Below are 27,305 nucleotides of genomic sequence, written 5' to 3' on the forward strand. Positions count from 1 at the left end.
GCAGATACATCGCAGTGGAAGACGTTCTCTTCAGAGGATAACCTGGATAACCTTAAACACGAAATGTCATAGAGCGCAAGAAGCTAGCGCTGGTGCTAGCTCCGTGTGTATGGATGGAGACAGAGCAGCATCCATGAACAGCTGGATTGATGAAGAAGAAGCCTTTGCTGAGGAGATGACGGAGTAACACGTTTTAACACCGTACCCACCTAAACTATTTTCTCTGCCAAGCAAATGGGAACATTGCAACCCAGACATCTGGGTTGCGTTTACATCTTTACATCCATCCATCTTCAACCGCTTATCCGGAATCGGGTCGCGGGGGGTAACTGTTCCAACAGAGATTTCCAGCGTTCCCTCTCAGAAATTATAGACCCACTGCATGTTTTCAGCCTTTAAACGGACTCAGCAGCACCGTCGAATCAGTTTGGTTTGCTTTGTGCCCTGGATTATTAACCAATAGGTGAAATATAACCTGGACTCGTGGCAACAAGAACATTTTGATCAATCACGCCATCCCTATATATAAATATATAGATTGACATTCAGTTGACAAGATGAGGAAGTTCTTCGATTCTCATTCTCGTCGGGAACTGGTTAACTCTGGGCCTGGTTCTGGAGGGGGTGGTGGTGGTGGGAGCAGTGGAGGTGGAGGCCATGGAGGTGGCAATTTCATTGGTCGCTCGTTTACAATCGGGCGACACCAAGTCACCGTTGAAGAGATCATTGCTGAAGGTGAGAGAGACGAGTTCCAACTTCCAGGATACACAGCAGCAGAGTTCATGTCACTTGTGTTTGGTGCATTTGTTGTGTTACTTTTGTAGGGCAGTATTGTCAATGTCTACCCTTTTCATTTAAGGACCCCAATTTTATATGCTTTAGGAGTAGGACCCTGATATGACTTTTTATCTAATCAAATTATTTTAATAGCTATTAACAAACATTTTATACACACTGTAAAATCATCACTGTTAATGAACACCTAGCTCTTCCTGTGCAAAATTGAACCAAATGGATCCACAAGGTTCCAGTTGGTACACTCTCTGAGTTACAGACCTGTTAAGGCACTGAAAGTCTCAGACAATAATGCTTTTAGTGTTTCAGGTCCTCCATCAGTTTCCTATAACTATCAGTCATTTAGCTGGGCCGCCCAAGGATCCCTGAGGATCCCTGAGGGTCCCTGGACCCCACATTGAGAATCAGTGTTGTAGAGAAATGTATGTGTCATGCATACACAAGGCAAGCAAGCAGATGAGTCATATTGACTTAACCAGTGTCCATTGACTGTAGAGGAATGCGATCCCATCTCCCTTTCTCTGTACCCACATACCCTTTCTCCACCCATTTGTAAATGTTTGATGTAAATCGACATTTTTCAAAAAGAGCTGTGAAATGGAGACCTATAGTCTCTGTCACTAGATACTAGCAGCCTTGTTGTTGGGACCCTTGTGTCAACTGTCAACTTCCCAGGCGTTAACTGTTAACAGTGGCAAGTGTGCAAACAGATTTCGATATGATCCAGTATCTTTATTACTACAACATAGAAGTCAGTGTCACTTCGTGTTTTATAAATAATACAACAGCAGGCAGCCTACTACTTGTGCTAACATGTCAGCAATGTAAAACCATTGGCATCTATAGTGTGGAAAGGTTAACACTGCATGAATGCCAATGTGCAAATGTAAAAGATAATAAATGACTTAACATTGCAGTGCCTTACTTGAACCCTAGCTTCCCTATTCTGGGGCAAACATTTGCCCAAATACATAGAAGATCTGCAAGAGCAAATACTGTAGATCATCACATTCTTGTAAGAAGCCCCGGGGGGCTCCGGACAACTATTGATCCTCTGGAGTCAAATTCAAACTCATGACATCATGACTACAGTATAGTTTGGTGGGAGAGTGTTTTCTGCTGGTGTTTCAGTCCGAGTGTATCAAAGGGTGCGTTCGGAAATGCGCACCAGGTCTGGTTAGGGTTAGTTTTAGGCATAGTTTTACTGAGGTTAGGGTTAGGGTTGGGTTTAGGCATAGTTTTACTGAGGTTAGGGTTAGGATTAGGCACTCAGTCACTACACTGAGCACACACATGGTGCGAATTTGCCCTACTATGCAGTCTGTCTCTCAGTGGCATACCAATGCCACATTGTAGACATCTATGCACTGTAAGCCCACAGTGTTTACATCAGTGTGGTGTGATAATTGTGTCACAAATGAACACTCTGAATTGAATTCATGGCCTACACATGTAGCAGATGGTTAGACCTAGGCTAAATGTAGACTGGCCTGGAGATGATATAACTTAATACATAATGTAAGACGACTAGAGAATTTTCAAAATGAGTTGAGATGGTGCTGTTCGTCCATATGGACGGCAGGTTGCAGGCAGCACATGATGCTGCCATATTTCTTGAACTAATTGATGTAATATTATGGTTCAGTGTGTATTTCGAGAGCATAAAAGAGCAATTTTATGAGAAATAAAGATGATTGCATTTTCACCTTCATCATGTCTTCATCTTCAGATACAGAACCGTGTTTAAACCTGGACATAATTATGTAATACTAGAAGCTCGGGCGGCCCAGCGTCTAGTCGGCGACCTGGCCAACTCGGAACAATGTAAATAGGGAATGAATGCCCAGCCCTTTAATGCAAACCCCATTATACCTGTTTTCATAGGACCCGTTTTGACCATTTGTCTGCCTGTGTCCATTTTTGCCCATATATGGAGATATCTGTATCTGTCTGTCGGTGTCCATTTTATGTCCATATATGGAGATCACTGCAGTTATAGTTCTGGGTCCATTTTATGCCCATATATGCCCATATATGGAGATATCTGTCTATCTGCATCCATTTTATGCCCATATATGGAGATCTCTGTATCTGTCTGTCTGTGTCCCTTTTATGCCCGTATATGGAGATCTTTGTGATTCTGCATCCATTGTATGCCCATATATGCCATATATGGAGATATCTGTTTATCTGCGTCCATTTTATGCCCATATATGAGATTTCTGTCGCTTTTTCAAACAACCTCATTATACCTGTTGTCATAGGACCCGTTTTGAACATCTGTTTGCCTGTGTCCATTTATGCCCATATATGGAGATATCTGTATCTGTCTGTCTGCGTCCATTTTATGCCCATATATGGAGATCTTTGACCATCTGTTTGCCTCTGTCCATTTATGTCCATATATGGAGATATCTGTATCTGTCTGTCTGCAATCCATTTTATGCCCATATATGGGGGCATTCATTTTATGCCCATATATGGAGAACGCGCGTGCCCGTGGGACGAACGGTTCTCGAGATACGCGGATTACATACATACATACACACTCACAGAGATTTTTTGTTGACTCATGTGGCGTACGTCATTTTATGCCCATATATGGAGAACGCGCGTGCCGGTGGGACGAACGGTTCTCGAGATACGCGGATTACAAACATACATACACACTCAAAGAGATTTTTTGTTGACTCAAGTGGCGTACGTGATGTCAGAGCCTTTTATGAAGTGATGTCACAATGAGTCAGAGCTTTCGCCGATTTCCTCCGGAACAGCCTGATGTCAACAATCAACCCCGCATAAGGAGATTCTGAACGTTTCGCGCCGGTTCGGGAAAACCGCGCGTCGGGTCGGGTCGAGACCCGGCACTGCACTCCGTGCCGCGGCGGGGAACGCGCGTGCCGAATCTGAAGCCGGTGGGACGAACGGTTCTCGAGATACGCGGATTACAAACAAACAGACAGACAGACAGAGATTTGTCGCATTTATAGATAGATATGCATCCACCCTCTGTTGAATTCTCGCTGTCATATACAGTATAGCTGGCTAGGGCTGGTGGTTGGTATGGTGGAAAATCTAATCTAAAAATGTGATTTTGTGTGCTTTCACAAAATATCATTTTTGATAAGTAATCAGTAATGCCTATATAATATCTAAGTGGGTAAAGAAAACAGTCGGGTACGTTCATTAAAGCATATAATCATGATTCACGAAATGCGAATTTCAACAAAATTATCACAATATACATTAATATTGTCCTTTATCCTAATGATTCTTCTCTTGTTGTCTTTGATTAATCTAACATGTTCACTTTTCTTTGTTACACAGGGGGTTTTGCTATAGTGTTCCTGGTAAGAACAAGTCAAGGGGTGCGCTGTGCCCTCAAGAGGATGTATGTCAACAATGAGCATGACTTGCAGGTGTGCAAGCAAGAGATTCAGATAATGGTAAGTTGATGTGAGAATATTGCAGTGCTCATTTCTTACATCTTGATACTGTATAGTTCTTACAAAATTATCATAAGCCTAGTTCAGATCAAAGATTTGTGATAAGCCCGATTTACAGTATACTTCTTAAAAATAGCCAATCTACAGTACAAGCTCACAACTCGTCGTAGATAGATACCGTCCCCAACGTGGACACTGGAGTTCGATTCCTCTGCAGTGTCTTTGTTCACTACTTCTACTTCCAAACAGCAGTCCTTTTCTGAAGTGTCAAGTGTTTTGTACTGTACATGCCCACTCAACACAGGCTTATTCAGAGAACAGCATACTCTGCCTTGTCTTTCTGTGCGGAACCGTCAAAGTTGAAGTTTTCTCCACACATTTCAGTCATCTGCTTTTTTGATGTTCAGACTTGATTAAACCAATCTGATTCCAAATCAGGGGTCTTCAAAGTTTTTCCGGGCCAAGGACCCTTTTGCAGATGTACTGTATATTATATATACCCCATACTGTATATTCTTATTTCTTAGAATGCTTTCCATTCTGTCATACAGAAACGTGAAAGGCGCTTGCATTGTAGCCTTGCATAGAACCTTAACATTCTGTGCAGCTCACAACCCAGACATCATCATTGGAATTGTCACCCAGCTCTGTGCAGTAAATTTGGACAAGTAAAAACTCCTGACTAGACACATAACTTAAACATGCCTGACAATGTGAAATCCAGAATGGTGACGTAAGCAGCTGTGTTCTTCACAGCTTTTTCACAGCTGACATCTGACAATTCATCACTAATGTGTTTGGCAACGAGTCCCTGTGTAGCATGTATTGCCTATATCAGATGCACAAGTACCTGCCTATTTGTTTCAAAATTGTCCTTGTTTATCTATCCAGATAATCTTCCTGGGGTCCATATAGGATACGTAAAAATATAAAAACATGCATGTAAATACATAATTACAATGCATAATACAAAATAATATCGGTCTTGCTGAACCACAGTTGCTGCCCACCTTGCTCTCATTCAATACGATGTCTGTAGATTGTTGCTTTGTTTGCTCATCCTGATAACATTTTAGTTGAGCATGGCACTCCATTTTTCTTGTTAAATAAAAGGCACGAAAATATCAAATTAAGTTGTCAGCACTCGCTATGCAACACTTGTAAAAACATGCAGCAGAAAAAGGAAATGTTAACGTTTCTCAGACATATTTGGGTGTGAGGTGTTGTTTACATTACAGGATATTATTACACTCAAAAGTGTGAACTTGCTACTGTAGGTTTTGTTGACAGGCTTTTTAACTGATTAAACTGTCAAAATTATTAGTGCACATCTATGAATCATTATCATTCATTTTTGTATTTTATGATTTGTATTCAGCCTCGGCCAAGAGGTATCCCTGATTTTCATCTCTGGGAGTTCTGGCAAGAACTTCAAGCCAATTAAGCCATGCACTTTCACCCATTTTGAGAGGCCACCAAAGAAATCTTGCTTGGGGCCACCAGAATCCTAGAACCGGCTCTGGATCTCTAGGAAGTGTAATTTTTTTAACCCCGGCATCCAATACAATTAAATGGGGGTTTGGGAGTAATTCCAGTAACCTGGGTCTGAAAGAGGTGGGCGGGGTGCCCGAGACAACAGCTAATGCAGAAGCCTTACCATTCAATGGGGTTTGGAGAGTAATTCCTGCAGTTTGGGTGAACTGGGTTGATTTATCTGCAATTCTTTCCCATTGAATGGGCTGATTCATAGTAGATTGTTGGGGAGGTACATTTTACATGCAGAAAATGGGATGTAAAAGGACAACGCTATGAAAATTAGATTATATTCTGTATTTAGTCTGGATAGTGCCTTCAATACACATTATTTGTATTCCAGGCATTTACAATATGTGAGGCCAGAAAAGATGCTTCTAAATCAGCGCTATTCAACCTGCGGCCCATGGGCCGCACGTGGCCCCGGTGGCATCTTTTTATACTTTCAGTGTGGACAAATAATTCCTGATGTCATTTTTCAGTTTCTCTCCGAAACAAGTATTGTTTTATACAAGACTTTTTTGACTTTTTTGCTATTTTGTTTGTTCCAAAAGAAGTAACTTTATAATTTCATCATCATTAATCATTCCATGACAATCGTTTTGTTCAATGAGGTTTGGCCTCGGCTGTTATCTGTGTGTTTCCTTCATTTTTAGACTAGTCACGTAGTGTGTTACAAAATCATTCTCTAAACGTCCAAAATAGGACCGTACTTTTTAGCTTGCTGAGTGGCCCCTGAACCAGCTTAAGTTGAGTAGCCCTGTTCTAAATCAACTAGAAAGAGCACACAAGCGGATGTGGATAGAAAAACATCAGATGAGTTTGCACATGGAAATACATGTCTCAAAACTAAGATTGTATTTTATGATGGCATACTGTATCTACAGTACCTACAGTCATATATTTTATGAATATGATAATGTACCATGTATTGCAGAACGGCATAGTCATTAGTCATACAGCATCTTCAAGGCTTTGCATGTTATACTTTATGTATTTTATGATGGCATACTGTATCTACCTACAGTCATATATTTTATGTAGGCCTATTTGATGTCATACTGTACAGTCTTATTGCAGAATGACACACAAAAGGCAGTAAAAATAAGTAGCAGGCTGGAAATGTTTCAGTTTGCGGATAGCCAGCTGGTGTTTGTGGAACACCTTGTGCATCGCCTTCGATTCACGTGGGTCTTAGGGGTTGGTTTGGTGTAAACCAGTGGTTCTCAAATGTTTTCATGTCAAGGATCCCCAAATTAATATGTATTTGACTGTGGAACCCCATCTGAAGATTTTTGCCAGAGACCCCCCATACAAGATTTGTATTTTTATTTAGTTTTGATAGCATATAGGGTTAAAGTGGTAAAACTGATTACGGTATGATGCTATATTAACCGATTTAGCTGAGAGTGGGCCCCCCTGTTATTACGCTGAGGAAGGCTTGTGTGCCACCTATTATGAAACTAAAATAAGAAGTACCTGTCATGAATGAATAGTGCTGCTGAATATCATATCAATATTTGAGAACCACTGGTGTAAACCTCTTCAAATCTGTTTCATATTAAGCCATACTGGAATAGGCAGATTTTACCAATAGGTGGGTCATGTACTCTGCTATTTTCACTAGTTTGGGTCCCGGGCGAATGCCTTTCTGTTTTGGGTCACAAGCTAAAAACTTTGGGAACCACTGCTCTATTAGATATAGATTAGTAGATTGTTCCATGTATACTCTTGAGTCACACAGCATATACTGTATTATATATATGTAACTTTGTAACGGATCGTTGTGGACTCACTCTTGTGCACAAACACAAAACTGGAGCAGGGGTGGAGTGTCATAGGTGTGCGTCTGGAGGTTTAGTGGTGTATAAGTGCTGGATACTATACTATTAATACTACCATATTAAGGGGCACGGTGGCGCAGTGGTTAGCGCTTCGCCTCACAGCTAGAAGGTCCTGGGTTCGATTCCCGCCGGGGGACGCTGTGGGTGCTGGGGGCGTGTTTCTCCCTCCGCGTCATCAGCGCCCACACCCTAGATGGGGTCGGCGATAGGGCCTTTCTGTGTGGAGTTTGTATGTTCTCCCCGTGTCTCCTAGGGTTGATACCCTCACAAAAACATGCAGTAATCCTGGTCTCAATAATGCCTCCACCTGGCCAGCCGGGGCGCTTGATGGAGGGGAAAGGAACTGGTTGGAATAACGTGTTCCTTCCACGCGCTACGTCCATCCCGGGGAAATCCCCCCTGTCAGGTGAAAAGAAACAACTTGGACTACTCATGCAATGAAGGAAGCATGAGGTCAGTCCGTTGTCTCCCCAGGCACGGCAGAGGGAGAGCAGAGCCCAGGATTACATAGGCAATTGGCACTGGGTGAAAATGGGTTGCAAAATCGTGGGATAAAAATTTGAATAAAAAAAAGAAATACTACCATATTAGGTGGTTTGAATTGCCTTATCAAATCCAATTTCTAGAGATGTGACAGTCTCAGCCTGACTGCTCTGGCTGCATAAAACGGTTTTCAAACCTTCCTTTATGAGAGTTTATGAAAGCACCACACCTGTCACGTAACAGTGATGCCAGCCATGACTGCAACACAAAACATTGCTGCATATATGAATGATGTCAACTCTGTAGTCCAAAATGAGTTCTACAGCACAGCTAGATATTTCTATGGCATAAAGGGTTGGCGAGGAATCATCTCCATTTCTCATTTAGCCTGTGGTTTGCGGTTTTGTTTTGTTCTGTGTATTAAAATGTATATACACGGTATGTACCCAAACAATGTAGTTTTATTTTTAAATAGCTTGGATGGTAGAGAGGCCAAGTAATCAGAAGGTCACCGGTTCACCTCCCAGCCCCAGGCTATGTGTCAAATTGTCCCTGAGCAAGACACTTAATCCATAACTGCTCTCCTAAGAACTCATCAATCATAACCATCTGCACGGCCATCAGCTGGGTGAAGTTAAATTAAGAAGAAAGTAATTTCCCCCATGGGACTGATAAGGATGTCATATCAAATCAAAGTTGTGTCGAATGTACTGCTTAACCCTGGGACAGTTGCTGAGGATGTAGAGATCGACATTAGTCTCTGTGCCGTTCACTATTGTCCATCAAAATCCTGGATTGGCTGACATCCAAAATTCACAGAGGTATGAATTTACTGCAATGAACAGCAAATTGCTCACCAATGAAGTCATCAGATTAGGTGAGTTCTCAGCTGACTCAATGAGTACAATGCCAGCATTAAGCTTGCCAAGCACTGCGCCACTCTACATGGTGAAGCACTGCGCCAATTTTCTCCCAATTCATGAACAGTGAATCATGCTTGTATTGTATGGAATTCCCGGGCTAAACCAAGCAGGTCGATATTTGAATGAAGTGCTATTCTCAAAAGTAAACACAACTACCTTTTATGCTGAATGCCTTTATGCTTACAGCTGCACACAAACTCCCCTTCAGATAGATTAATTATATTATAAATGTATGTGGCGACGATACAGTATGGTTGCTGTTGGGCAGAAAACTCATTTCTCACACGTTTTGAACATCCATTTAGCGGAAAGATGCAGCAGTAGGAATTGTTGTGCTGCTAGTGTGTGGCATTAGGATGAGATGAGATGGGTCATTTGTTGACAACATACTTAGAGTTGGGAAAATATGCACAATATGTGTGTCAATGAACACTACACAGCTATAAGATCAAATGTTTGTGTTGCATTTTTGTTTTACAGAAAGACCTGGTTGGTCACAAGAATATTGTCGGCTATCTGGACTCCAGTATCACAGCTCCGGGTGCAAGGGAAGTATGGGAGGTTCTCATTCTAATGGACTATTGCAAGGGTGAGTTTTGTGTAATTGTTCAGAGTTGTGTAATTGTTGTTAAACTTTGTCATTTCAGTTTACAAATGAATTATCTCGACCATTGCTGTATTCATCTTTTTAGGAACAAACCTACTCAGTGAGAGTGGATATATCCAATTATACAACAGGTAGTTCCGACAAAGCAATCTGATTTGAAATACTGTAGCTCTCTACCCGTGATGATAATGAGCATTATGGAACGGGTGTCATCAAACAAAGAAATCAGCTGTGCCGGTTGCAAAAGAGCTGCAAATTATATGACAATAAGCTGCGGCAGGGTATCATATTCAGTCTATCCGCATTACTTGAGAACAGATGTCTGAGTTTTGTATTGGAAAGGTCACAATCAAGGTCTATAAATTGAGAACAGATGGGTCAGTTTGAAAGGAATTTGGTGGGAATGATTGGTATGCTGGCCTGAAGAGAGGATGAACTCTTGGGTCAAAATGTTCAGGTCAAAATCGCATAAACTGTCTTACTACTGTCACCAGAAGACAAACAGACAAGACTTAACAGGTACACAGGTGAGACCCTCTGGTCCATCTGGGCAGAAGGTCAGCTCAGCTTAGACTAAATAATGCACAGACCAATTATGGCCTGGAGACCCTGTAGCAGGTCTGAGCAAATTATAACTTGCAAGTAGTCCTTTAGTTTGTGTCTAATATTCACACAAATCTATGTAAGGAGGTATGAAAGGAAACTTCACCAGCTAAAACCAGCAACCATCATAAGCTGTTTTTGGCTGTTTTTTTCCCCCAACAGGGAATCTACAAGCTCACAACGTGTTGATGAAGATTGGCTATGACAGCTAGTTGAACTATTTTAAAATGTTTTCAAAAATAAATATGGCTAATAATAAGTTTAGGCAAAAGGGGTAAGATAGGGCCCAGAGCATTATGACACAACTCGTCCCTTATGTTTCAAGGCAGCTATCATTATCATCATTCATCAACCATGATTTGCTTACTGGATATCCTGCATGACAAGTATCTCTAAAACTCTCAAATGTCCAGGTTTTCATCATTCACAACCAAATTGTCTGGTTAAATTGACATTTCTTTCTTTTTGCTTAACATACATAATGATGTATATCGGACCAGTTACCCATATATGGAGACCCCTGGCCTGCCTGATAGTCAACAATGTGATGTCAGAACATGCCCATATATGGGCATAAATACCAAATATGGGCATTCCCAGATATGAGCTTAATATTGATGACATCGGGACAGGGATCTCCATATATGGGCATAAAACGGACAAGAAGGACATAATTAATTTGCAAATGTGACTCGTGATGACATCAGCGATCTCCATATATGGGCATAAAAGGGACATCAAGTCAGAGCTTGATGTCAGAGCGGCAAACCCATTCTGTTAAGAGTGGTTCCCCTGACATCACAGTGACGTCAGAGCATGATGTCAGAGTGACAAACCCATAGAACCACAGTGTCAGGCGTGACGTACAGAGATACGTGGACAAGATGTGCCGGTTTTCATAGTATACTTGCGACCTGCGGTTGCAATCAAGCTGCCTCACGCTAAGGAAACAGGATATAGGATCGTATGGGCCTTAGGGCTCTGCAAGGCTTACTTACCCTTTTGAAATGCAATGATCATGTTTGTTGCTTAGCCAGACTAGGTACAGTTTAGAATAACTTTCCCTTATAAATAGTTAATTGAATATTCTTAAACTGTTAGTTAATGACTTAATGATTAATGTTTAATGTGTGTTAATTGATGTTAATGATTTAAAAGTGTGCTTTATACATAGATAATGGATCAACAAGGTATTAACAACTTTAACTACAATAAACCCTCACTGTGCCAACCCGTCCTACCATTCTAACATCATAATTTATGGATGAGGCAGCAGCAGAGCCCTCTGCTATAGGCAACCACCTACTGTATACTGTACAGTACTGTACTACAACCAGCCCTCCCTCACCTAGGGTCTTTTATCAGAGGGGCTGAGGATCTATCTAAACACAAATTAATACATGTTTATGTGAGGCACAAATCATTGTCCACTAGGGCTTTTAGCAGACAAAGTACTTTGAGGCAGTGGGAGTTACTGAAAAGTTCAGTTGATTTAAACGTGAAGGCTCAGAGGAGCTCAAAACAACATAGTACTGGCACTAAGATACTGGCACACAGAGGTGTCTGCAAGCACGAGAACCTTTGAAAACAAGAAGATGCTGTCCCCTAGTGGAGATCTGGCCTATGTTTTCTTTTTCTTTCTATGAATATAAGTTGTGTATTGTCCAGCCCAAATGTATAAGTGAAAATAATGTCCACTCTGAGTCTGTGACCACTGTATCAAGCTATAACTCTGTTACGTTGCCTAATACCCACCGATACCCAAACTTCCCACTATGGCTGATTATCCAAGATGACCCGTGGCAGCTGATTTCTTAGGCGTGTTTAGACACACAGTTATTGTAATTCCCTTTGTATATTGTTATAGGCCATGGATCCATGATGGTGAACTATTAGCCAGACTGATAACAGGGATTCACTCACACTTTCCACCACCGCGGTGGAACATGTGAGTCCACGTTATCATGTCACGCTAAATTAAACCACTGAAATGGGGTACACAGAGGTACTTGAGAGAAAATGTAAAATAGAAACATTTATTTTACTGTTATGTTTAATGATAAAACATTTACACATGTCTGTTAACTTGTTGCTCTGTAAAGCTTTAAACCAAATTAAGTATCAGCACAACTGTTACTGAATAGAAAATAATAGGCTACTTACTTTTATTTTCAACATATTGACATAAAAGCTGGAATTTTAATATCAGTATTTTCTAATCAAAATGTTGTTTTCGATTAAAGGGGGTACTTAGATTCAGCAATCAGGAAAAGGGGGCCCAAAACGTTTGAGAACCATTGGGTTAATAGTATCGTTACTCCTTTATTAGTCTTTGTGATGCAAAGTGCGATATATTGATTGTGATGTATTGAATTGAATGATTTTTTTTTTACAGGTGGCCAAGTGGTCAATTTGATGAACCAGAGGCTGCAGACTGGCTTCACGGAGGCAGAGGCTCTACAGATCTTCTGTGATACATGTGACGCTGTGTCTCGCCTGCATCAGGGCAAGACGCCCATCGTTCACAGAGACCTCAAGGTGAAACGATCAGTACCTTTCAGCCTCTTGTGTTCTCTATAAGACAGCTCAGTCTTATACTCAGTCTATAGCTCAGTCTATAACTCAGTCCTTATTCTGATGCTAGCTTTTTATTACAAAAAACTACTACTCTTAATGTAGTCATAATAACTTTTTTTGTATTTATGTTGCTAGAGATGCAGTATAGGCTCATAGGCTGCTAATAATATACATTTCTTTGAGACATAGTTTAATCTTTAACCCATTAAATCCGGGAAAGTATCTGTGTCATTTTAGATTTTGCTATATATTTATAAGCTATATATACGTTTTTCAGAAAACTTTAGATTTAGGCCTTAACTTTAGAAGGTGTCTTTAGAATCGGCCTCTGGTCTGAATGGGTCTTGCAGTACATACAGTACAGTACATTGTTGACCGGGGTCTGAACTTGCCCCCCCCCCACCCCCCCTTATTTTTCCCTCTACACCAAATCTTTTTGCCCAAAATAGCCGATCGACAAGGTCATGTTGTGAATTTATAGATCTATTTTTGCCAAATGTTCACTATTATGATGACCTATTCACCTATTATGACATGCACAGAATGCGGATGCTAGACACCACTCACGATTTTGACATTTTACATGACGATTAATTTTCACTCAAATAATTGCGATTAACGATTTAATCGTGTTTTTGTCGTTGACAATTACATTTCTGTTTGACTTGTAGGTTTTGTAGTTGCACATGGCAGACATGACACATATTAAACCTACTGTAGATATACAAAGAAATTACTGACATACTTGGCAACTTTTGTCTTTATACTTAAAAAAGAACATCTACAAGCTCACAATGCTTCACAATGCGACACGTTTTTAGCTTGTAGAGAGCTTGTAGATCTGCTATTTCCACAATATTTTTTAATGGTTGAGAATTTACTGTATCTCTAGTAAAATATTTCAACATGTAAACGATTATGACAAAATAATTGCGATTAGACGATTATGTAATAATTGTGACAGGCCTAGCTAGTGCTTTTGTGGTTAAGTGAAAATTGTTGTGTGTCTCTGGCTGCATTTGAGTTTGATTTTGTCCCTGCAGGTGGAGAACATCCTATTGCATGACAAGGGTCACTACGTGTTGTGTGACTTTGGCAGTGCCACCAACAAGTTCCAGAGCCCACAGACAGAGGGCGTAGCTACAGTGGAAGAAGAAATCAAAAAGTGTGTATTGATATGTTTTCTCGTGTCCTATCTTTCTCGTGTCCTCTATCTAGATTAGTTGTATTATTGTGTGAATATCTTTAAGCCTCAGCTACATCCAACTTTCTTTTTTTTTACTTTTAACTTTTTTTTTTTACAAATAATAGCCAAATGTTTACCATAATGGGCACTTTGTAAAGGTTTGTCATACACACGAGACATGAGCTCTTATATTCTATGTATAGATCAATAGTCATTTTATCCGATGTTTTGCGCTATAATCACTTGATGAAATCCTTTTACCTTTCTGCATTACTCACAATTAAATGTAATGATCCTGTGGCTGAAATATAGGGAAGACCTGATTAACTTGATTATTTTTTCTTAAAACCCATACTTGATTATTTGCTTAATTTGTCAAATCAGCACTTTGGCTTAGAGCATCACTTCTTCATGGACTTTCATGAATATAATACAAAGTACCTTCCAAGAAATTCCCTTTCCCAACTCCACACTCTTTTTGTTGTTCTTCTGCCTTCTCTCAGATACACCACTCTGTCGTATCGAGCTCCAGAGATGGTGAACCTTTATAACAACAAGATTATCACTACTAAAGCAGACATCTGGGTGAGTGAAGTTGACTGCCCCTTTTTATCCACAGGTTGCATCTAAAATAGCGCAGCATCCCTGGTCTTTAGCCGCCCTAAGTTTTCACATTCTCCCCCCTTCAACTAGGGATGGGACAATAATCTATACGTCTATTGTGATAAAAAAAACTCACAATAATCGTATTTTGGAGATTTAAATTGATCGTTAGAATTATCCTCTGTCATGCACTTGGATCAATTCATCTTTTATTTGCCGAGCTGCATATCCAGTACCACTTATTAAACCCTCTGTAATTGGTAAAACGGACCTGGAAATAACATACTTGATTTTTTCAGTTGCAAAGTGTTGTGAGCTTGTAGATTTGCTATTTTCCGCCCCAGGATAAAAGATTTTGGGGATAATTTATTATCGCGATAATATCGTAAATCGCAATTTCTTTGGTCACAAATCTCACAATAATCGTGACATGAATTTCATATTGTCCCATCCCTACCTTCTACATTCCCTTCACCGCATCTAATGCAAAACACTGGTGATGACCTACAAGGCAGTCAAAGACATGGACCCAATGCCACTAACTTACACTCAGTATATGATCCACCCCTACACCCACTTGACCATGTAGCCTGTCTCTAGCAATAATACATGAGAGGCCAGATATATGTGGCTTGATTAACGTGTGTGTGTGTGTGTGTGTGTGTGTGTGTGTGTGTGTGTGTGTGTGTGTGTGTGTGTGTGTGTGTGTGTGTGTGTGTGTGTGTGTGTGTGTGTGTGTGTGTGTGTGTGTGTGTGTGTGTGTGTGTGTGTGTGTGTGTGTCCTCAGGCTTTGGGCTGTTTGCTCTACAAGATCTGCTTCTTCACTCTGCCATTCGGCGAGAGCCAGGTTGCCATCTGTGACGGCAGTTTCACAATTCCAGACAACTCTCGCTATTCCTACGATCTGCACTGCCTCATTAGTTAGTACCTTTGTAACGTCATTTAGTCTTGTTATTAGGGTTGCATGATTTCAGCTAAAATTCAACCACCTCTATTTTGCTAAATATTGTGATTATTATTAGGTACAAAGCAAAATCTTCACTGTTAATTTAACACCCTTTAGTGTATTTACTGAGAATTAAATTCAGGTATACATAGATCCTGTGAGCTTGTAGATTGGCTATTTCCAGTGAAGAGATTTAGTGTTTAAAGAGAAAAAATAGGGAAACCAACAAAGTATACAATATACATTATACAGTAGGGTTTACGAGATTAAATCAACACAGAGGATTTTGCTGCGTACTACTGTTATTAAATCTAAATGATATGGTTTCAAATTAATATTTTGTCTTGATCAACAACCTCACTGTTTATTAAATGCAATTTAATTTAGGTTGATTTAAAGTTCATTTAATTATCATTTCAGTAAGGTCCAACTCTTTAGTCTTACGGCTTTCTTTCTGCGTGGTGTCTGTCAGGGTACATGTTGGAACCAGACCCAGATAAGAGACCAGATATCTACCAGGTGTCCCACTTTGCTTTTAAATTGGCTCAGCGGACATGCCCTGTTCAAAATGTGAAGGTCAGTCTCCTCTTATGTCTAGAGTCAGCAGAGGTAAATATTCGGGCCTTTAATGGGGGATTGTTCTTCTTTTTGGAGCTGTGTGAAGCACAGGCTCCCTATACGTGGCTGTGTGGGTCTGTGTGTCTGTGTGTGTGTGTGTGTGTCTGTCTGTATGTAGCCTGAACTTCCTAAACTTCGGCACGCCACTAGTCCCACAGTTTTGCCACCACACACTCGCGCCATATGTCAAATCGACCGGCTTACTCGGGAATCGTGGGCTATTACTTTTCTAAGAGAAAGGTTCTATAGTTTAATTGATATTAATTTATTAGTGAATTAATTTTCCCCATTGACTTATAATGGGAATCGCAAAAACTCACATTCAATTATTTGTCTCTCGCAAACCATAGGGGCTAGAGTTTCAAGACTTGGAGAGGAGGTTCATAATGATTTCAAGGATTAAATAAAAAATAATTGTGTCATTTGGCCGCATGGTGGCGCCATAACACCCCACTTTACGTTTTGGCCTGTAACTCTTGAACCGTAGGTCGGAAAATTAAAAATATTTTTTCCCTGGATTCCTTGGGCCATGACGCATCTCCCCATATAGGCCACGCCCATTTGCGCCATGATAGATTTTCCGCCATCTTGAATTTTCTCCAAAACACACTTTTTGCTCCTTTTCCTACATATTTTCTTCAAATGTCACAAAAATCGGTACACATGATCCACACACACACACACACACACACATACACACACACACACACACACACACACACACACACACACACACACACACACACACACACACACACAGCTCCACTTCACACGGGTGTGATTTTTGGAGCTGTGTGAAGCACAGGCTCCCTATACGTGGCCGTGTGGGTCTGTGTGTCTGTGTGTGTGTATGTAGCCTGAACTTCCTAAACTTCGGCACGCCACTAGTCCCACAGTTTTGCCACCACACACTCGCGCCATATGTCAAATCGACCGGCTTACTCGGGAATCATGGGCTATTACTTTTCTAAGAGAAAGGTTCTATAGTTTAATTGATATTAATTTATTAGTGAATTAATTTTCCCCATTGACTTATAATGGGAATCGCAAAAACTCACATTCAATTATTTGTCTCTCGCAAACCATAGGGGCTAGAGTTTCAAGACTTGGAGAGGAGGTTCATAATGATTTCAAGGATTAAATAAAAAATAATTGTGTCATTTGGCCGCATGGTGGCGCCATAACACCCCACTTTACGTTTTGGCCTGTAACTCTTGAACCGTAGGTCGGAAAATTAAAAATATTTTTTCCCTGGATTCCTTGGGTCATGACGCATCTCCCCATATAGGCCACGCCCATTTGCGCCATGATAGATTTTCCGCCATCTTGAATTTTCTCCAAAACACACTTTTTGCTCCTTTTCCTACATATTTTCTTCAAATGTCACAAAAATCGGTACACATGATCCACACACACACACACACACACACACACACACACACACACACACACACACACACACACACACAGCTCCACTTCACACGGGTGTGATTTTTCTTTTCAGTGTAGCATGTTTTTTTTGTTTCGTTTGTTTGTTCTGCAATTTGATTGGACAAGGGGCATTCCATGAGTGCTGATACATTGCAACAGTATTGAAACTTTTGACCTAAATGTATTGCACTTTCACTTCTTTAAAGAATTCTCCAATTCCTGCTAAACTTCCTGAGCCAATAAAAGCCAGTGAGGCAGCAGCAGCAAAGAAAAGCCAGGCCCAGACAAAAGCCAGGTAAGTATTTGAGTTCAAAGATGTGCTGTGCTGAAGCTACAAGTGTGTGGCTATTTTATCTCCACTCAGTATTATCGGCTTACCTTGTACAGGAAAAACATTGCTCATTAAAAACGAATTGCATTTAATATGACACATAAAATATTTCAAGATGTAAGTGGATCAAAGTGGCTGATTGTCTGTATCAGCCGAGCTAAGAGGGCATCTGTCCTCTCCCACTGTCTACCTTTTCAGTGGAATTGAGTTGTTAGGGAACAGCTTTGGGCCAAGTTTATTACCTGATACCTGTATGTACAGAAGGCTATGGGCACCTACATGAAAAGCTAGATATTCTGCGTCACAAACACACTGATGGCATTGCCACTGTGTTTCAGATGCAATAATTTTCTATGGACCTGAATTATTATTATATTTTACCTAATTGATTAGGGTAATTACATAGATTAGCCAGATATATGTCCAATGTCCATATACTGTAAATTATTTTGCCTATTAGACAGAAAACCATATTAGAACTATATCGGGCAGACATTGGCCAATACAGCCTAATGTAATAGAGCTTCTTTGAGACCGACTAGTTGACTGATAACCGCTCGGATAACCTATGACTAAACGGTCCATATTCTGCGTCCCCACATAATTTTCCTTACCTTTCAAGAAGAAAGAAATGCTATGATTGACTGGCGTGCCGATATCATTTTTTTTTTTCTTCCTCAGGCTGACAGACCCCATCCCCACCACTGAGACGTCCATCACCCCTCGACAGAGGCCAAAGGCAGCCCATACCACCGCCACGGGCATCCTGCCCATCCAGCCTGCTGCCCTCACACCTCGTAAACGAGCTAACCTCCCTGCAGGAGCAGCTCAACCTGTAGGTACGTAACATCCAACATCAAAGAATGTGTACGGCTTACAGCACTGGTTCCCAAACACTGGGTCGGGACTCGGGACCCATTTGTAGCTCACGGACACATTTGCATGTTTTGTTTCCTACAATTTGTTTTAAAATTATTGTTATTTAGAAACATTCTAAAAAAAAGAAAGAAAAAAAATCATGAATTAAAAAACAAATTCAATTATTTTTTACAAGTAATTTCATGAAGAAATAAAATAAAAAGAAATCTAAGAAATTCCATAAATTATAAAACCACTGTTTAAGAAGTAGTGAAAACTAGACCTTACCCGTTCAAAGATATGTGCTCCAAGTTACTGTAACTGGTGCATGCGTGAGAATATGTGGGAGCATCATAATGTAAGGAGCAGCCCATGGAGGAGTGTATATTAAGATATGAGCTCCAAAATGATGTGCAGTGTGTGGGTTATGGGATGTGCACTGTGCACACAGTATATGAGGGATGGAAAGTAACTTTAACTGGTGCTTGCATGCTAATATGTAGGAGCATCAATGTAAGAAATACCCGTTCCATTTAACGGCTACAGAGATACTGTGTACCGATCTGCATGATTTTTGGACAACATCTGTAACAGGGCCAGAACCCCCCCCCCCCCCCCCCCCCCCCGCCCGCCTGCACACACACACACACACACACACTCCCCCCTCCCCCCCCCCCCCCCCCCCGTGTGTGTGTGTGTGTGTGTGGGGGTTTGTGTGTGATTGTGCTAATGGCTTGAACAACAGCGCCCCTCCCTTAACATGTGTGGTCACAAAAGGTACTGTAGGCTAAATAGATATAGATACACCATAAAAATGCGAATATACAGCATACGATTTGTGAAAGTGACAAACGGGCTTCACAGTTATGTCAGGTGTGTTCATATGCTGATGGTGATGCGATTTCAGATCAATTGCTCCAGCCACTGAGGAGAAACGCTGAGACAGACAGACAGACAGACACTCACTCACTCACTCACTCAGACATTCGCAAAATTATAGTATAGATAGGCGATTTTCACTAGTTTGGGTCCCGAGCAAACAGCATACGTCTAATCTCTCTTTCGGGTCACGGGCTAAAAAGCTTGGGAACCACTGGTATACAGTATATAGACTATCCTTTCCTTTATTCAGGTTTTCCCTCATGATTTCAATGAAATAAATAGTGCTCTGCTATGGAAAATGTAGAATACTTTCTCATTCCTGAATTGTAGCTGCCAGAATTAAATGGCAATGGCAACGAATGGCAGGAATCCACTACAGCCACTCCTGTGGCCTGACTGGATATAATATCAAGTTTAAGCAACGTAAGATTTGTACTCTGCTAAGTGCAGCTTCCTTGTATTAATACTCTTATTTTTCAAGAAAGAAATACATTTATTGACTTTATTTTGTATCCCCTCCATAGGAGTTAGCTTGGACCTCTTTCAGCCAGCTGCAGCTCTCCAAACACAGAAGACACAGGCCACAGCTTTGCCTCAAGCCAAAGTCATTCAGTCACAAACCTCTCCCAGTCAAGTTGCGGCACAACAGAAGCAGGTATACTGTATGCCCACTTATAATCTACATAAGGACTAAGCTAAATTGCTTAGTATTTCCTGTAACATTCATAGCACTTCACAGGCAGAAAAAAGGAAATGTCACTGTACATTAGTTTGCATGTGAATGCAATTGTATGTATAAAATAAATAGACTTGGCATAATGTCATGATAATCTCGATGATGATCAATACGTTATCATTGTAAATGAAAATACTTGCTGTAGTAGACCATCAAAACAAAAACTGCTGAATACTTTGCACGTTGTTAGCTTCTTACGTTTTGATGTGTAAAACCCAGTAATCTCTGAAGATTTGAAGCTTGTGATGGATATGTCATGGTTTAGAGCAGGGGTTCTCAAAGTGGATTTCAGGGTTCCTTTATGGGGGTCTAAATTGACCCTTACAAGGCTGTAACTCTGACAGCATACACATGGGGTTCATTTGGTTCCATGTGTACACTGTCAGAGTTAAGGGAAGACCTTGAAATTTGAAAGTTTGAGGAACATTGGTAGTGACAGCAGATTCTGTCGTTCATCCCGGTTTTGCTAGGCTGGGCAGCCGGTAGCAGCAGCGACGGGAGCAGAGAACACAACCCCAGGAGGAGGAGGAGTGTCGTCTGTGGCCAAGTCTGATGCCCCGCCGCCACAAGCACAGCAGGTGGTTACCTCTCCCTCTGTGGCCAGCCCCGTGCCCCCCCAGACTCCATCCAGCCCAGCGCCGCCCCAACGCCCAGCTCGGGGACGTAAGCCGGCCGGCAGCGCTCAGCAGCCGACCGCTCAGCCTTCTCCCATCAAACATGCCTCTGGTCAGACCTCTGCGGTCCAGCAGCAGGTTGACCAGCCATCACATGCCCGCGTCCAGTCCAGCTCCACCGAGATAAGCCAAAAAACAGCTCAGATGGAGAAGACGGTAACTGACCTGCTCATATCTGACCTGCCAGTGTCAAACAGTGCCTAAAATTCGTTGTTGTTGGGTGGAAACCTTGTATGTCCAAAACCGTTCCTTTTTGTATTTATCATTTAAAAAATGATTTAAACTAGGGAAAATAGTCGATCTACAAGCACACAACGCCGGTCACGAGGCGTTGTGTGCTTGTAGATCTGCTGTTTTCACTAGTTTTGTGCAACAGTCTTGCATGATGAAGCAGAGCTTTATTTAGGAAGAAACATACAAATTTGAAACTTGGAGATACAAGGTTTCTGCCCGACAATGACAAATTACCCTCTGCTTTTCCACCCATAGCTATTGCATTGACATGTTAGCATTAATTACTTTCCTTTGGCTTTTAATGTAAGCATTGACTAAATTGCTTGTCTTTAACAATGATTTCATTATCATGCTGTCATTATCTTAAGTGCTTTGCCTTGGTTGTTTTTTGTTTATTAGCCAATTACTTAATTATTGAGACCAGCTACAATCAGTAATTACAGTAATGATTTTTACATTTTCTAAGCACACGTGGTATTTTTAAAGTTCTTCATTTCTTGCTTCTGTGAATGTGTTTCCCTTCCTCAAAAACACAGTGAAAACACTCACTGTGAGAAATGTGGAGGAAAATAACACATTGATGTGCGAGGCAAGCACCAGCCATCCTAGACTCACGATCCAGTCTATAAAAGCCCTTCACTCAACTAGAGACCAGTGATGCCCAGGGACTCCAGTGCGAGAATCACATCTCAAAGTGCATGGCATATTCACTAATTATTTGTTCTCTGTTCTTTGTTCATGGAATGCTACTGTTTAATCAGAGCCAGAGTCCACCTGCCTCCCCAAAGACTGCAGAACTTGGTGGCCACAGGCGCATCCCCAGCGATGCCACGCAGAGTGCTGTATTTGCATTTCCAGGGAATGAGTCTGCTGCACAACAGCTGCAAGGAGCTGCTGAAGATACTTCCTCCAGTCAGTGAGTAACACAGTTGGTGGTGCAAGATCACCACAAATTAAATTACACTTTATTTTAGATCACTGTCATTTTGGTTATCCTCCAAAAGTATGATATGATGATTTTGTCATCCAAAGTTGTTCAAAACTCATGAATTGTTTCCTTTTATTATTCTATTTATTTAGGTGGCCCAACCCTGAGAAAAGCACATGCTTAGGCTTAGCCTAGATTGCCCCAGCAAAATCTGTGTTGGACTTTATGTAACGGGGGAATCTGCCAGGAACTGGAAAATATTTCCACAAACATAGCAGTATTCATTTGTGAACCAGCACGGGTGCACAATCACATTCACAGGACACACACTTTAAAAGACAATCTTAAAGTATGTCTTATCCACCTTTGGCAAAAAGAGAATCCTCAAGTGCTATCATTTATCTATCATCATCTATCATTTACGTAACATTCTGAACATTGGCTTATAATTATGATTCTAAATAAATGTATAAAATATGCATAAATATCAAGTCAGTTTCAGTCCATTATCTCACTGTTATTTAAAGGTGATACACCATGCATTTAAAAAGTATTTATGTCATATTGTTTATGTCCCAAAAACGTTTTTCAAAAGGTTTGAGGCTAAATTACCACTCCTGAATAGAGAGCCTCTCTCATTTTTGAATGGCTCTCAGAGTGCAGTACCACCTTTGGCCTGAACTGCGCCACCCCCCCCAACCCCCCCCCCCCCCCCCCCCCCCCCCAAAAAAATCTTTTTGAAAAAAAAGTTTGAAAAAAAATTAAAAAAAAAAAGAAAAACTTCAAAAACGTCCGATGATGACGTCACAATCGGCAGCAAATCTGGACAGCCTGTTTTAAGAACCCGTGGGATACTTTTAACCTTTGCCTTCTCAAAACCAGAGAAAGACACAACGGTCAGAAATGGGACTTTGTGAGGATAGAAGGTGCTAGTGGGACCCCAAAAAAAGGTTTTAAAATAGGAAAAGTGAAATTTCATGGTGTATCACCTTTAACATGGTTAAATAAAGTAATTTGATTGCGTAAAGTCCGTCTTTCATAAGATACACATAATGTTCAGTACATTGTGTTACTAGAGCAGCCCACCACTATTTCTATCATGTGAAAAAGTACATATATACTGTGTATATATATATATACCTGTGTATATATATTTAAATTTTTACACTGCCCAATTGTCATTTTGTGTTTTCTTTCTCTAGGCCAGTCAGTGCAGCAGCAGCAGCAGCTCCTCCAAATATCATCCAGTCTGCTCAGCCTGCTGTGTGTGAGGTAGAGCAGGATGACAGCACATCTGTGACCACTGTAGCTGCACCTGGCTCGGCTGGCGGCACCCCCACACAGCACACCTGGAATCCTTTTGATGATGACACCTTCTCTGGCCTCGCTGCGGGAGACCTGCTTACCATTGACTCTGACAAAAAGGCTGATGGTACGAGATGTGTATGTATGCGTGTGTGCATGTTTATACTGTGTGTGTGTGTGTGTGCGTGTGCGTGTGCGTGTGTGTGTGTGTGTGTGTGTGTGTGTGTGTGTGTGTGTGTGTGTATTTATTTATTTGTATGTATCTGACGTATCCCTCTGACAGACAGACAGCATGTATCTGACAGTATGTAACTTAAGACTTTTTTTTATTTATCAGACAAGCCTTCAGAAACTGACAAAACATCTTCTGAGGACTTGATACCGGGCCTGCAGGCATTGTCTCCTGGAGAAACTGTCCAGCAAACTGGTAAGGCAATAGTCCCTTTAATATTCCAGAATTTGCTTCATAATGGGATAGATGAAAAGACAAAATGTTATTTCATAAAACAGCAAAATTACGATGTGACAAATTCTACATCACCGACAATGTCTTACGTGTGGTAGCATCGCTGTGGCACAATTTTATGTAAAGCTTGGCCAATCTGTGAAGCCAATGGGTTGGGTTGGCCAATGAGGGAAGCCAGTGCCTACTTCACACACACAGATTCAGCACAACCCGTCCCCATGTCAAGTCCATCAGTAAAATGGTTCCCGAGTTATGCCCAGAAAGGTCACATGCAGACAGACACAGGTTCCTGGAATTTATAGATGGATGCTATAAACAAGCTTTCTTGTACAGTGCATCATTAGAGGACAACAAAGCATGTAATTAATTGACAGAATTATGCCTTCCTGCCTGCTTTATGGCCGCAATATTAACGTACGTGTTCAGACAGAACATCCTTTAATTTACACTTAAGCCTGATTTTGATCTTGCATGCCGGTGTTGCACACAGAAAACAGCACATCTGCAAGCTCACGGAGCACGTGACACGGTGTGAGCTTGTTTCCGATCATGTGTGACACCCGCACTCAACTAACGCACACATCTGACTTAAGTCTGCTGTTAATCACTGCCTTCCAGTTGAACGACCATCTGCTCTTATAGACGTGGACTCGGGAGCCTCCCTTATAGACGTGGATACAGGAGCCTCCCTTATAGACGTGGATACAGGAGCCTCCCTTATAGACGTGGACACAGGAGCATCCCTTATAGACGTGGACACAGGATCCTCCCTTATAGACGTGGATACAGGAGCCTCCCTTATAGACGTGGATACAGGAGCATCCCTTATAGACGTGGACACAGGAGCCTCCCTTATAGACGTGGACTCAGGAGCATCCCTTATAGACGTGAATACAGGAGCATCCCTTATAGACGTGGACACAGGAGCATCCCTTATAGACGTGGACTCAGAAGCCTCACTGTTGGTTGTTCCAGATCCCTTCAGGGAACTCTCAGACACACCAGGTATAGAAATCACTGTCTTTGATAGAAAGAAATTCAGGTATTGCATTATTTTTTAAACTGGTATGCCTTGGAAAACTGCATAAAATGTACAAGTATACAGTATATGATGTATTTGGTCTGTGGTCCCCACATGCTTCAAGAGGTTCACCATTGTTCCGGTGTATTGTTACACAAGCATGCCTCCCAAGCTCGCCTGAATGACTACCACATGGTAGCGCTGACCTCAGTGGTCATAAAGTGCTTTGAGAGGCTAGTAAAGGATCACATCTGCTCTCTCCCAATCACTTTAGACCCACTACAGTTTGCCTTCTGTCCGAATACCTGTAGATCCTGACAACGCCATCTCCCAGGTTGTACATGATCCCACCCTGTCCTACCTTGATAACAACAAAGAGTGGATATATGTTAGGTCAGGCTGCTATTTATTAATTACAGCTCTGCCTTTAACACCATAGTCTGCCAGATCCCATTCCCAAGTGGTCAGGGTGGGCAAGCACACCTCTACTACCCTCACCCTCAACACAGGAGCCCCCCAGGGCTGCGTACTGAGGCCACTATATACTCCCTGTATCCCCACAACGCTGTGGCCAAGAACAGCCCAAATGCCATTGTTACGTTTGTAGAAGATTGATGTTAGGAGTGTAATTTATTTTGTCTTCTGATTTACCATGATTTGTTAGAAATGTTTTGACGCACCCTCCTGAGCACAACTCATTCACAAGACGTTTTGTTTACATTGTGCCAGTGCCACTTTGTTCCCAGGCTTTCTCACGACAGAGAAAGATTGGAAAACATGATTTTCAATGGACTGGATCTTTAATTCTTTTGTTCCCTATATATTTTTTCTCTTCTTGGCCCTTAGGGAAGCTGATTGAAGGACTCAAATCTCCAGACACATCGTCACTTTTGTTCCCTGACCTTTTGTCACTGGCTGACCCCTTTGGTGGTGGTGTGCAAGAGTCTGCAAAGGGTAATCTTCTTTCTTTATTTAACCACGTGTCACTAAACCTAGTGTCACTATTTTGGTGTAATTCATAGGCGAAACCCTTTTTCTTTTAATGTAAAAATGTCATGTTTATGAAAATAGCAAAGATATTATCACTATATGTCATGCGGGGACAAATACAGAGCTTCACTGATTTATCCTCCGGACATAATTACTGAATGCTGTTTGGTTGACTAAAAGAGCTATATAACCCCCTACAGCAGTGTTTCTCAAACTTTCAAATTTCAAGGTCTCTCCGTAACTCCTGGCAGTGTACAAATGGAATCAAATGAACCCCTCAGGGTTCATTTGGTTCCATGTGTACACTGCCAGACTTACAGGTCAATTTAGACCCCCCTAAAGGAATCCACAGAGTCACTGGTATCCACTTTTGAGAACCACTGCCCTACAGTGTGCCACTGAGTGACTCTCCATAGAAAATTTAAACGGCTGACGCACATGCACACACAAAGCGGCACATTTCGAAATATAGGCATTTATAGAACTCTAAAACGAATTAAATATATACATGATTTTTTATGTCAGTGAACATTTTCTAGTCAGTGATATCTTTGTATACGTAGGATATTCAACAATCAATATACCTAAAACCCTACTTTAAAATGCTAAATGAGTGAATAAGTGCCTATACTGTTTTAGTAGTGAATGCACAATTAATAAAAATGCTTATCGGCAACAGAAATGATGGGATTGGAAGTTTGACACGCCTGTGGAATTTGTACAGCTGAGCTTGAGCTAAGTAACAGGCGTATTGGTGCGCGGAGCTCAGCACATTGTGGATGTCGGCATCATGACTCGATCTTTCCATTACACGATATGGTGAAATCTCCACCAGTTGAATAGAAACAAGAAGTCAGGTATGATGATGGTGTGGAAAAATGCAACATAATACAGATGTACTACAGCTTCTGATAACTAGCTGGTCATCCTGCAGCTTAACATTTGTGTGAAAAACACTAGATCATATGGCTTTGGGGTGAAATTCTATTGTTGCACCTGTTGTGTATTTTCATAAGGGCACCGCAGCAATATACTTCAAAGTATGATATCTTGAAGTATCAGAAATCTGTCAGTTGTTCCCCGTTTTGCTGAATGAAGTTGAGGTCCAGCCAAGTTTTCCAAGTCCAAGAGTTTAATGACAGGCACCATCTTAGTCGGACACATAATTCTTCCATTGTGACACATGTCTGCTTAAATGCAACTCTGACTTACTTAGTTATTTAGCTGACACAAAAGTTACATACAAAATTGATACTACTAGTACTATAGCCACATTGAGAAAAAT

The 27,305-nt window shown here is 41.2% G+C and overlaps 1 protein-coding gene across 1 annotated transcript in view; it reads left to right on the forward strand.

Moving 5' to 3' along the window:
* Positions 1-557: 557 nt before the first annotated feature.
* Positions 558-27,305, forward strand: part of LOC308298832 (AP2-associated protein kinase 1-like) — a gene marked incomplete at its 5' end in the record, with an annotated part of 39,575 nt that continues 12,827 nt past the window's right edge. Inside the window, 17 exons of the mRNA XM_080742515.1 lie at positions 558-735; positions 4,123-4,241; positions 9,505-9,613; positions 12,630-12,772; positions 13,855-13,976; positions 14,501-14,582; positions 15,388-15,520; positions 16,019-16,122; positions 17,802-17,890; positions 18,608-18,765; positions 20,191-20,321; positions 20,873-21,232; positions 22,072-22,226; positions 23,441-23,670; positions 23,881-23,970; positions 24,628-25,014; positions 25,877-25,984. Coding sequence (XP_080598641.1) covers positions 558-735; positions 4,123-4,241; positions 9,505-9,613; positions 12,630-12,772; positions 13,855-13,976; positions 14,501-14,582; positions 15,388-15,520; positions 16,019-16,122; positions 17,802-17,890; positions 18,608-18,765; positions 20,191-20,321; positions 20,873-21,232; positions 22,072-22,226; positions 23,441-23,670; positions 23,881-23,970; positions 24,628-25,014; positions 25,877-25,984 — 2,698 coding nt within the window. The remainder of the gene's footprint in view (positions 736-4,122; positions 4,242-9,504; positions 9,614-12,629; positions 12,773-13,854; positions 13,977-14,500; positions 14,583-15,387; positions 15,521-16,018; positions 16,123-17,801; positions 17,891-18,607; positions 18,766-20,190; positions 20,322-20,872; positions 21,233-22,071; positions 22,227-23,440; positions 23,671-23,880; positions 23,971-24,627; positions 25,015-25,876; positions 25,985-27,305) is intronic.

The sequence above is a fragment of the Nannobrachium achirus genome (assembly GCF_963921795.1).
Source record: "Nannobrachium achirus genome assembly, chromosome: 15".
Taxonomy (NCBI): domain Eukaryota; kingdom Metazoa; phylum Chordata; class Actinopteri; order Myctophiformes; family Myctophidae; genus Nannobrachium; species Nannobrachium achirus.